This window comes from Phalaenopsis equestris, unplaced genomic scaffold, assembly GCF_001263595.1.
Source record: "Phalaenopsis equestris unplaced genomic scaffold, ASM126359v1 Scaffold000151, whole genome shotgun sequence".
Taxonomy (NCBI): Eukaryota; Viridiplantae; Streptophyta; class Magnoliopsida; order Asparagales; family Orchidaceae; genus Phalaenopsis; species Phalaenopsis equestris.
This window is the reverse complement of record NW_018164593.1, coordinates 1304980-1316990: the sequence shown is the minus strand read 5'-3', so window position 1 is coordinate 1316990 and position 12011 is coordinate 1304980. Positions and strand designations below refer to the sequence as shown.

The following is a 12011-nucleotide window of genomic DNA, read 5'->3' as shown; positions in this document are numbered from 1 at the left end:
AAGTTTAAATTCATATATTAGCTCAAGTATAATTTCAATAATAATATTTGTTGAGTAATTTGCAAAGAGTTATAAAAGTACAATTGATGGGCAATGTAAACAATTTGTCAATAATTAAGTATTTAAAAAATTCAGAATAAAAAATAAATACCACTTTATTTTTGGTATCTTGAATATATGAATCAAAAGACTGAGATGAGACACGTCTTCAATAAACTCATTTCCTATAAAAGAGGCGTGCTGACAAATTGTCGACCAAATAATAATCATTATTACATTTTAAAAAAATGAATGTTTTTTTTTTCTATTTTTGATTCATGTTTTGTAATTTGACAAATAATTATAGATACACGTGTATCATATATTGTTCCAATTGCATTGTTAGAAAAAAAAATATATTGAATATATGCTTATGTAGTGATGATATTTTGCTTTCATTATGGGCAAATAAATGAACTCATATCCCGATTACATGATAAATTGGAGCATGTTTCAAATATAAATTTAATATTTATATTGAATGCTCTAATAATTCACAAAATTATCTATGATTGTGGGTACGTACAATACTTATAAAAAATCTCTAGTTAATTAGTTGTGATCATGCATTTCCTGTTACTGAACAGACCTCTAAAACTGCTCAAATATTTAAGACGACAGCCTTGAAGTTGATATAAAGGCATAATAGATAGCCCGCCAATGCATCTAGTACACACCAATATCCTCGTATAGTATCAATCAATAATATGTGAATGAAATGGTACTCTTCACATGGCGGGCATTTTATGTCCGGACACCTGATGTACATCTACGTGCCGCGCAGGTTATTCCTGGGTTATTTTAGGTTATTCCTGAGTCGTACCTCTACGTGCCGCGGAGGTTATTCCTGGGTTATTTTAGGTTATTCCTGAGTTATTTTCAGTAATCCCGAAATAACCCAGAAATAACCTGAAAATAACTCAAAAATACCCTGCGCCGCACGTAGACCTACGTCAGGAATCTGTACAGAAAAATTTTTGCCTTATGAGGATCAATTGATCTCCATAAGTATCTCCATAAGTACATGTATTAGCATAGTGATTATATTGCTCTACATTTTATAATTGTAGATTGTGTTGCAAATCAGGTCAAATAATGCTTATCTTAAATAATTGAGCAAACATATCACCAAAAATGTGTATATGACCAATACTCGTGATATTAAAAAAATAATAAAATTAAAAGTAACAAATCGATAATAGTTTGTGGATTGAAATGAAAATTGTTACAACAACGAATCATGCACACACTCCATCCAACAATTTTGCAATTGAATTCATTGAGAAGTTACATGCACATTGGGTTGGACATTGCAAACATAAACTACGACATTCATCAATAATATGCAGAGCAAAAATAACATGATGTAGTATCCCTAATGTAAGAGAGACAAAAAAGTGGGACATTACTATCTGCAAAAGGCATACGAAAACATGAAAACATGCAAAGGCTCGGATTTGTCCAATAACAAGGGCTTAGGGCGAGGTTTCGACTAAAGAGGAATTGTGATTATATAAAATAATACAAATAAATCAAAGATTAAACATGTGGTAGTGGGGGATCAAAACACGAAAATGATGCGGCATGTGTTATGTTCTACAAATTGATAATATATTTCAATTATAATAGTGGTGTAGTTTGTGACATTTTTGGCACCATTTTAAGATTTTATTCAAATTTGACTTAATTTTGATTCGAATTGATAATCAATTTGAATTATTATTTTATGAAATTACACATATATTCTAGATGTTTTTCTAATAGCTTTTCATGAGCATTTCTTTAAGGTACAATAGTACTATAATATCTAAAAAATCCACAAAGAACTCAATCAAGAAATAATAATATTAAAAATGCATAATTACATGAATATCCTGTAAATGAAGAAGATTTAAATAAATGAACTATTTTCAAAGTAGAAAAAACTCTAATCTACAAAATTGGAACTTTTGAATTTAAAGGCAAATCATCAATTAAAACTGTTGAACAATCGTTAACAATATATGAACAAGAGAAAACAATTTCTCTTTTAAACAAAAAGATCTAACTAGTTACTTAGAAAATTATAAATATATTCACATAGGCTTAATACAAGTAGCATTTAAACCTCAACTTGGAGGATTAAACGTTTCAATTTTAGCTTGCTTAAGAGATGCAAGATGCCTAAATTGGGCATAATCATTGATGGGTGTCATGGAAACTAGCCGATGTCATGGGACAGTTTTCTTTAACACTTTTCCAAATCTAAGTATGTCACTGATAGATATAAATTTCTTTGAAGCAGCTAAAATACAGATAAAATTACATGGGTATGAATTTTTACCTGAATCTGAAACAATCACAATAATCGATCGAATTCATTTCAAATTTATGAATATTTTATGCCCAAATATTAAAAATAATATGAAGCTAACAAATAAATCTACAATTATAGAAACTAATTTACTAGCTTCAAATATAACTACAACTAGGACTATAAAATGGGATGAAGTAAGATTCCTTGAATCATGGCAGTTGCAAACTATTATAAATTCTCATCCTGTAATAAATCAGGATGTAGAACAAGTTAGTGAAGATGCTAACGAAGGTCATAAGTTTCAATCCGAGAAGATCCATTACTCTTCCATGGATATCTTATCTCTCTTCTAATATATCTCAAAATGATTCAGATGAATTATCAATAAATAAATCATATGATAGATAATAATTTATTGCATTTAAATAGGGTAGAAAACCTATCTCCGCAATCGGAAGCCAGTTTTAATTTTAATAATGAGTTATTTAATACAATTCGCCAAAAAACAAATCAGACAAACTTTAATTATTGATTATCTATAACCAAAATATGAATCATTTAAAAATTGGTATCGTAGTTATACCACAGAAGATGATAGAAGAAAATTCTCTAAAATTTATTTTGAAAAAAATAAAAACATATTTTATGAAGGAAAAGAATTTTTTTCATTTCTCTGAAATTTATTTTGAAGAAAATGAAAACATATTTTATGAAGGAAAAGAATTTTTTTCATTCTTAACATGGTTTAGTAATCATATAACCAAAAAATTGGAAGATAAATTAGACATGCTAACCAGGAAATATAAAATTAATTTTAGATAAATAAATAAAGTCAGTTTATCCTCCGACTCTTCCCACAATATTGAATTTAGATAATAAAAATCCAAATTTTGAGCTAAATGCTTTTGAAAAAACTCTAGAAACCAATACCACCAAAAATTTTATTGGTGCAATCAAACAATTAAATTTTACAAATACAAATATATCTTTAATATCAAATCACTTAATGAAATTTTAAAAAAAAATTGATCGACTTTTTTTCTCTTTAAAAAGTCAAAAAGAAGAAAAAACAAGTTTGATAATCATATCTTCAGCTCCTGCTTTACAACCACCTCCTAGTCACAATTTTCACCTAGGACCATCGACTCAGGATTTTAAAGAATTAATTAAAAATATAAAAAATACTAATATAAAAGCCTTAATCAAAGATGATCAATAAAAAAAAATCTGATAATGATAAAATAAAAATAGAACATATTGAAGAACAATTCCAAGATAATAATTCAGAACTAGAATTATTTAAAATACATAAAATAAAAGATAATAAGACCTCATCTTCATATCAGACAAGACAGACAGATCGATACTGCTATCCTCGACCCACCCGTGCAGATATTTTATATGAATAAAATAATAATAAATAAAAAAAAATGATTATAATTCATCTAATATTTATGAATGAGACATTGATGGTATGACTGATAGTCGAATATAAATAGTATTACAAAGAACGATGATTTATGCCTCTGCAGCACGAAGTCATAATAATCGAGCCTATCAAATTGAACACAATTAACATGTGGGTTTACTAGCTTTCTCAAAGGCTTGTGAGATAATTATTTAACTCAAAAATAAAGAGAATAATTTCTAAGTCCTACAATGATAAGAAATTCTAATAAAGAAAATACTAATATTGTTTATAAATTAATTATCAATATTTTACAGCATTTTATCGGTATAGTATCCGATAATGGAGAGCTAATTTATTTTTTTTACAAAAATTAAGATGTCCTACTTTGACACGTTTCGTTGGTATAAAAATGTCTTTTTAACTAGAGTAATGTCTCTACTAGATGCGAATAGTATGCACTAGAAGCAAAAATTTATTGAAGGTGTACATAATTTTTTTTGTTGATAAAGTAAAAGGACAATTACAAGATACTATTATTAAACATATGGACAACTGATAAATACTTGTGTACAAGAAGACTTAGCCTTATGTACAGATCTCAAATTGAGATATCAAATTAAAAAAAAAATTAACAGAAAGAAAGCAATTAGGCACTTTCTGTGAACAATTTGGTTATGATATTCCTAAATTCCAAAAGAAAAATAAAAATCTTTTTGCAAAAAAGAATAAATATCATAAGTACTCTGAAAAATGTTATTCAGAGAAAAAACCAAAGATTTCTCATAAGAAAAACAAAAATAGATAAATCAGAGAAATAAATGCTACAAATGTGGCAAACTTACTACTATGCAAATAAATGCATAGTAAAAAGGAAAATAAAAAAGCTTAATATTGACGAAAATATTAAGCAATTTATTTTCAAAATTATATTAAATTCATCTCCTGAAAATTCGGAGACATCTAACAATTCAAACAAAATTGAGGACAATTTCTCTTATTTATCACAAGTTGATGAAAATAATTGCACAGAATCTGAGTGCAAATGTAATAATGAAAATTATTATAAATCTATAGTCGAAATGAACGACTTATTTACTTTATCTTCTTTAATGAAAACTTTATCTTCTTATTTACTTTATCTTCTTTAATGAAAGAAGAAATACTTAAAATTGCATCTCAAATTGATGATGAAAAGATTAGAAATAAAATGTTTAAAATAATAATTGAATCTAAAGGATAATACTCCTCTTCTAATATCATTCCTTTTCAATAATATTCAATGAAAGAAACTTTAAATAAAGCTTTAATTTTAAATATTGATAGTAGGGCTACTACTATAAATGATTTAAAAAATGAAGTTAATATTTTAAAATCTAAGATAATTATTTAAAAAAACCAAGAAAAAATAAATGCTAGATTATTAAAATTAGAATTAAATAATACAACAAATAAAATATCAATAGAAAATGATAATAATTTAGAACAATCTTTTTTAAATTTCTTTGAAAAAGCTATTATGCATAAATGGTTTATAACATTTATTTTAAATATAAATCGAGATTATATTTTATCTAATCTTATTGTTCTTGTTGATAGTGGAGTAGATATGAATTGTATTAAAGAAGTAATAATATCTTCTAAATATTTTGAGAAAACTACGCAGCAGCTAACTTCTGCGTCTGGAAATAAAATGAAAATTAAATATAAATTTTTTTCTGCTAATATTTGCAAAAATGATATTTGTTTTAATACTTTGTTTCTATTAGTTAAAAATTTAACTCAACATATTATTTTGAGAACTCAGTTTCTTTATAAAATTATACCAATTAATAAAATCAATAATACTAACATATATTCTAACAAGTTTTGAAAAACCATTAATTTTGAATTTATTACTAATCGTACAGAAATTATTTTGAATGAAATAAATAAATTTAAATTAAAATAAAATCAAATTAATTTCTTACAAGAAGAAATTATTTTATTATATATAGAAGAAAAATTGAATAATAATTCAATAAAAGAAAAAATTTCTACTTTACATAAAAATATGTTAAAAGAAATTTGTGGTGACAATTCAACTGTTTTTTGGGATAGAAAAAAGCACGTAATGTTTTACCATATATTGATAATTTCGATGAAATAAACGTCAAGATGAAGATATGAAATTGTCAAATGAATCAAAAATATTTAAAAATTTGTAAAGAAGAAATTAATGAACTCTTAATAAGAAATTAATTAGAAAATCTAGCCCACCTTGGAGTTGTACTGCATTCTATGTTGTAAATAATGCAAAAAAAGAAGAAATAAACTTAAATTAGTTATCAACTATAAACCTTTAAACGAAGTTTTAAAATGGATTTGGTATCTCATGTCGAATAAAAGAGATTTACTTAATCGCTTAAGTAAATCTCTAATATTTTCAAATTTTGATTTAAAATCTGGATACTGACAAATTCAAATACTTAAATCAGACAGATATAAAATGATTTTTACAGTTTTGTTGGGTCATTATGAATGGAATGTTATGTCATTTAATTTAAAAATACTCCTTCTGAATTTCAGAAAATTATGAATGAAATTTTAAATCCATATTCTGATTATATATTACTTTATATTGATGATGTACTTGTTTTCTCTAAATCGATAGAGAGACATTTTAAACATCTACAGACATTTTAATGGCTTGCCACAAATAATGAGCTAGTAATCTCTGAGTCTAAAATTAAATTATTTCAAACCGAAATACAGTTTTTAGGACATAATATTGTCTAGAATACAATTGCAATTGAAAGAAACATTGAATTCACTTCTAAATTTTCAGATGAAATCACTGCTCTCCGATAATTACATGGATTTCGGGGTTCGCTAAATTATGTAGCGGACTATTATAAAGATCTTATTGTTAGATGTTGTTGTTCTTTATAATAGATTAAAGAAACAATATAATCTATGGACATAAAATCATACTAAAGTTGTTCAATTAATTAAGCAAAATGTCAAAATGTTACCTTGTTTACATATAACAACTTCGTCTCTCCCTAAAATAGTTAAGACGGATGCCTCTATCTCTAATATTGGCTATGCAGGAATCTTAAAGCAAAAGGATTTTAATACCGAACATTTAGTTCGCTTTAAACCTGACAAATGAAATATCACTCAAGAAAATGACTTGACCATCAAAAAAGAAATGTTTTCGGTAGTCTAATGCATTACCAAATTTCAAGATGATTTATTAAATCAGAAATTCTTATTACAAATTAATTGCAGTTCAATTAAGTCTATACTGCAAAGAGACATAAAAATATTATCTCTAAATAATTTTTTGTCAATTAGCAAGCTCAATTATCTTGTTTTGAATTTAATATAAAATATATTGCGGGTAATATTAATTATTTACCTGACTTTCTCACTCGTGAATTTATGCAGTGAGAAAGACAAGGAGGGGTGGATCACCCCTCATCAAAGGGTTAGAATGACACCCCAACGATGTGCTTTCACCTTTAAAGGGGGGAGAGATAGGGGCCAACCTAATGTGGTTCCACGAAAATTTATAAATTTACAACAATATTTATATGGAAGCCCAATGACCTCCACATCAGAAAATAAATCTTCTCAATCTCTTGATTTACAAATTCAAGAAGTCACATAATTTGTGTCAAAAACATCGAAAGAGGGAAATCCTCGAAATCAATTTAATGGATTATGAAATTATTGATCATTGGAAAATCCATGAGAGATATTTGGGCACAATTGTCTACGCTCAATATAATCTTAATCGAGAATCATATGAGTCAATCCTCACTTCATTACAATGTGTTGAAATTTAACATAATTGTAATTAACCAAATAATTCTATTGCATATAGTAAGACGACAATAAATCACATCTTGTATCAACAGGATTGAGGTTTAACTCATTTCCAGACTAAACATGTTGAATTTGTTCATCAAATAAGTAATAAAAAAATCATTTCTTTTTAATTAATGGACCGAGTTTTTTATGTCCAAGCTATGAATCGAGCTTTTTACTCATTAATCTAAGGCATTAACATTCTTGCCTTTTCTTGTTAATGCCTAAAATTTTGAATAAAGAAATACCAGATTGGTTTTTAGAAGAGTGAAAAAAATTTGGAGCCACCAATGAAATCCTTCCAGAACCCATCAATGATCTCTATCCAACGTGGGTTAACTGTTCTCCTCAGCTCGACAAAATAAAAAAAATAAAATATTAGCCGATGGAATGTGTGAATTGTTATTCTTCAGTCAATCGCAAATTCCATGAATCTTTGCTTGAAATCTATGTCATCAACAAGATTTAGTCAACATCAAAGGCTTATGACGTACCTTTTTTATCAAATGACGGTCACAAGTCGTTGTTGGTGATAAAATAATTTAAATTAATAAAATCATTAATTCTAATGTTGAAAATAATCGATGACAGAGATCCTAAGAATTTCCACTTAAGGAAATTCATGATCAAATTAAAAAGAAATATCCTCGAGAATGTCCGGATCAAATGAAATAAAGACTACAATAATATTATCAGAAACAGATGAAAGAATTATTTTCAGAATACGACATGCCAGTCTCTAATCAAGGGTCAGATGACGAAGAAAATTGAAACCGAATGATGACCAACCTCGACTTAAATTAATGACAGGAAATTATTGTGGGCCTCCACTGAGGTCACTTCAGAAGTAATTATGGGTAATAATGACAGCGGATGAAATAATGCCAATTGGTGAAATAGTGGCTGCAATAATTCTGATTGGTGTAATAATATTTTGAAATAATTTCCTGCTTTGTCACATCCAACATATGTGTTTTCTTTTATTTAATTATATTGTATTAAGTTTGGAGTTCGCCCGCTATTATAAATAGGGGCATTGTTTTCTTTGCTGTTGTGCAAGTTTCCTTCGAGTCCTTTGATGGTAATATGGAAGTATCCGTCTGATGTGCTATGTAAATTTCTAATGTTTTAATATATATATAAGCTTAGTGGTATAAATATATAAATTTAACTATTATAAAAGTAATAACATATTCATTATTGACCATCGAAAAGCCATTTGATACCGTTATTTGTTTTTTTCATGCTGTTAATCAACTGAAATCGACAGATATGGCATGCCATAACACCGGTCCAAACCGGCTTCTCTCGGATCATAAATAACGAAGATATTTTATTTTAGAAAAATGCCGGATTTACCTCTCAGCCCAACAAAAAAAAAAAAAAAAAGGAAAAGAAAAAAAAAAAGCGCCCAACAAAAAAAAAAAAAAAAGGAAAAGAAAAAAAAAAGGTAATTGTAATAAAAATTTCGAGCAGTTTCGTGTTCTTCATCCTCGTTCCTTCTGCCGATTGGTTTCCTCGCCATGTCTCCCATCTCGGGGCTGACGCTCACTGACTTCGATCGAGATCGACAGGATGTGGGGTGCTGCAGTTGCCTAGGGTTTCTTAGGAAGCCCGATACCGAGTTGGATTCGTTTCTCGGGGAGGGATACTATTGTGATGTGGAGAATGGAGGGCATCTCTGCGGGGACCAAAGGAGGATCCCCGGAATGCCCAGGGACGATCGGGTAATTTGCAGAGAGGTTCCGGTGAAGTTGACGGCCCAATTGACGATGGGTGAGGTATTTAAGTTTTGATTTTATTGTTTCTGTAATATTTTTGCTTTTCCAAATCATATTGTCTAATGATTAGTTAATTTCAGTCTTTATTTATTCAATTGATAGGGTTCTATGATTATTTTCTCATGTGTTTGGGGGATGCTGCTTTCTGTAGCCTCTTTTCCTTTTTTAGCAGGAACGATGTCGTGGAATGAATGCTGCTTACTTCTTAATGCTAAATAGGAAGTAGGGTTTTTCAGGTTTTAGTCTTACTAACTTATTGACGCGGTTATCATATGATAGAAATGCTTAGTAAATCTGCTTCGCTTCAATTGTGCTATTGGCTTATAATTGCCATGTGTTTGCTAGTAATGATAGCTCATGTTGAGGAGAGTTCAAGAGGACAATAGCATTTCACAGCTACATGTTCTATCATATCAGCTTCCTGTTTTCTTTAATGTTGATCACTGTTTCTTGCATTTTTAATTGGCCTTCAACTTTCTTAGGAAGCATGATGGAGTAATTAGAATATTTGATGCTTAATATCCTGTATCATATTATTAAGAGTTTTTAATTAGCTAATAGATTAATTAGCAAGGAATTAGTAGTATTGTATTCTACGAATAGCTCTATTCGGAGAAAATTGAGGCACGTAATGGAAAAGATGTGGTAAGCTTCTCCATTTACTGTGTTTCTTCTTCTCCATCTCCTCCTCAGTTTATGGAGTTGCCCAAATCCTCTAATTGCTGTCAATCATCATTCTCAATCTGAGTTTTTCTTCTCTATTCCTTCCTAACTTATTTTATGGGGTTGATTGTGAAGATTCAAAAAATAAGATCGTATCAGTTGGTGATCTCGTTGTCTGCTTTCCCCTCCACCGTCACATTTCTCAGTCCACAGGCCTTCATCAACCCATTTTCCGATCAAGCAAGATTTACATTCAAGATCGCCGGATGCCTCACTTCCTCATAGTTCCAAATCTTTTGCATCACCCATAGCTATCATTATCTGATATTGTTCTTCCGTCCACAAGATTCGAAAGTTGCTGCCATTTGCTCCATCCAAGATTTTCACTATCATTTTTAAAATGCCACTGCTTCCCCATGTTCCGACATATCCCAAAAATGTCGTTTAATCCATTCGCTGATCTTTCCAAATGTAGCTTTTATTTGTCCACAATCGCACACCAGTTTGATTCTTATGGTTGCATCTCCGACCTTGAGGGCAAAGTCATCGATTGCAAATTCTCGTACATATTCATTGATCAAGATTGTGCAATATTGTCCATGACCATTGATCTCAAATTTGCAACTCACAATTCATGGATTTCATCATTGTATTACATTCTCGTTAATCTATGATTTACTCAACTTTAAGGGCAAGGTCATTTTGAAGGCATCAATACTAATAGAGTAATTGAAATATAAGATGCTTAATATATTGTATCAGGCGTTAAGTTGTTAATTAGTTAATTTGATTAATTAGCAAGGAATTAATAATCTTGTATCCTATAAATAGTTCCATTTAAAGCACAATGAGGCATTGAATGTAAAAGATGTGGTAAGCTTATCTCTTTACCATGTTTCTTCTTCTCCCCCTCCTAATTTTTTAGAGTTGTTGGTATTCTCGAATTGTCATAATTTTTCCACAACAATTTTTACATTGACTATCGACTACCTAATGCCTTAGATAGTCTTGTTACATTAAACATCAACCATATGATGGATTGGAGTAGCTCAAGTAGCAGACACGATTAGAGAGAGTCGTCTTAGATCGTTTGGTCACATTAAACATCGACCATATGATGACCTAGTCAGGAGAGCAGATGCATTAGATTTGACTTATGTGAAGAATGGTAGAGTTAGACCTAAAAGACTTGGGCATGTTGTATAAAAAAATAATCTTAATTTATTAGAATTAAATGAAATTATGGTTCTCAATAGGACACAATGGAGAAAAAAAATATATGAAGCCAACCCCACTTAGTGTGATAAAGGCTTATTTTTGTTGTTGTTGCTGTTATTGTCATCCTCGAATTGCCATTGATCCTTTCAATATGAGTTTCTTTTCTCTCTTTCTCCACATCTAATTTATAGAGTCATCGACATCCTCGAATAGCAGATTATCAATATCCTAGAGTTGGGATCATACTAAAGCAGATCAATATTTCTCATGGGCGGAAGTCTGGTGCTAAAATATTCTTTGTCCTTAATCTATCAAATTATTGGAAATTTATCAATTTTCTGTTAAACAAAAGAAGAAACATTATAAGCATATGTGTTTAGAAAGTACTTCTTGAAAGGTGCCAAACTGCCAATAGCTGTTGCCTTACTTCCGTAGTTCCTTCATCATGCAGTTTATAACTCAGCGAGCTGAGCCAAAAGAGTTTCCTATGATATGTTTCCTCTCACAGGTATTTCAGATTTTAATATCAGGAGTAGCATAATAGGTCACGTTGTAGCTAAATTTACCAAAAGCTTTTGTCTTACTAAATTTTCCATGTATGCTATTAGAACTTTCATAGCATTTGTTTTATATATTTGAAAGTCAATTATCATGTTTTTTAAAATTCTCTTTTTGGTTTTGTTTGATCGATTATGTGGACAACAATTTATTTCCATTTGGAATTATGGAGGTCTACATTGGAGTCTAAAGG

At 29.3% G+C, this 12011-nt stretch overlaps 1 protein-coding gene across 1 annotated transcript in view; it reads left to right on the top strand.

Annotated features, from left to right (window-relative positions):
• The first annotated feature begins 9071 nt into the window (after positions 1 to 9071).
• LOC110021894 (serine/threonine-protein kinase GRIK1-like) overlaps positions 9072 to 12011 on the top strand; it is a 33135-nt gene continuing 30195 nt past the window's right edge. The window contains exon 1 of the mRNA XM_020720600.1: positions 9072 to 9379. Within this exon, the coding sequence (XP_020576259.1) occupies positions 9122 to 9379 (258 nt within the window). The 5' untranslated portion in view covers positions 9072 to 9121. The remainder of the gene's footprint in view (positions 9380 to 12011) is intronic.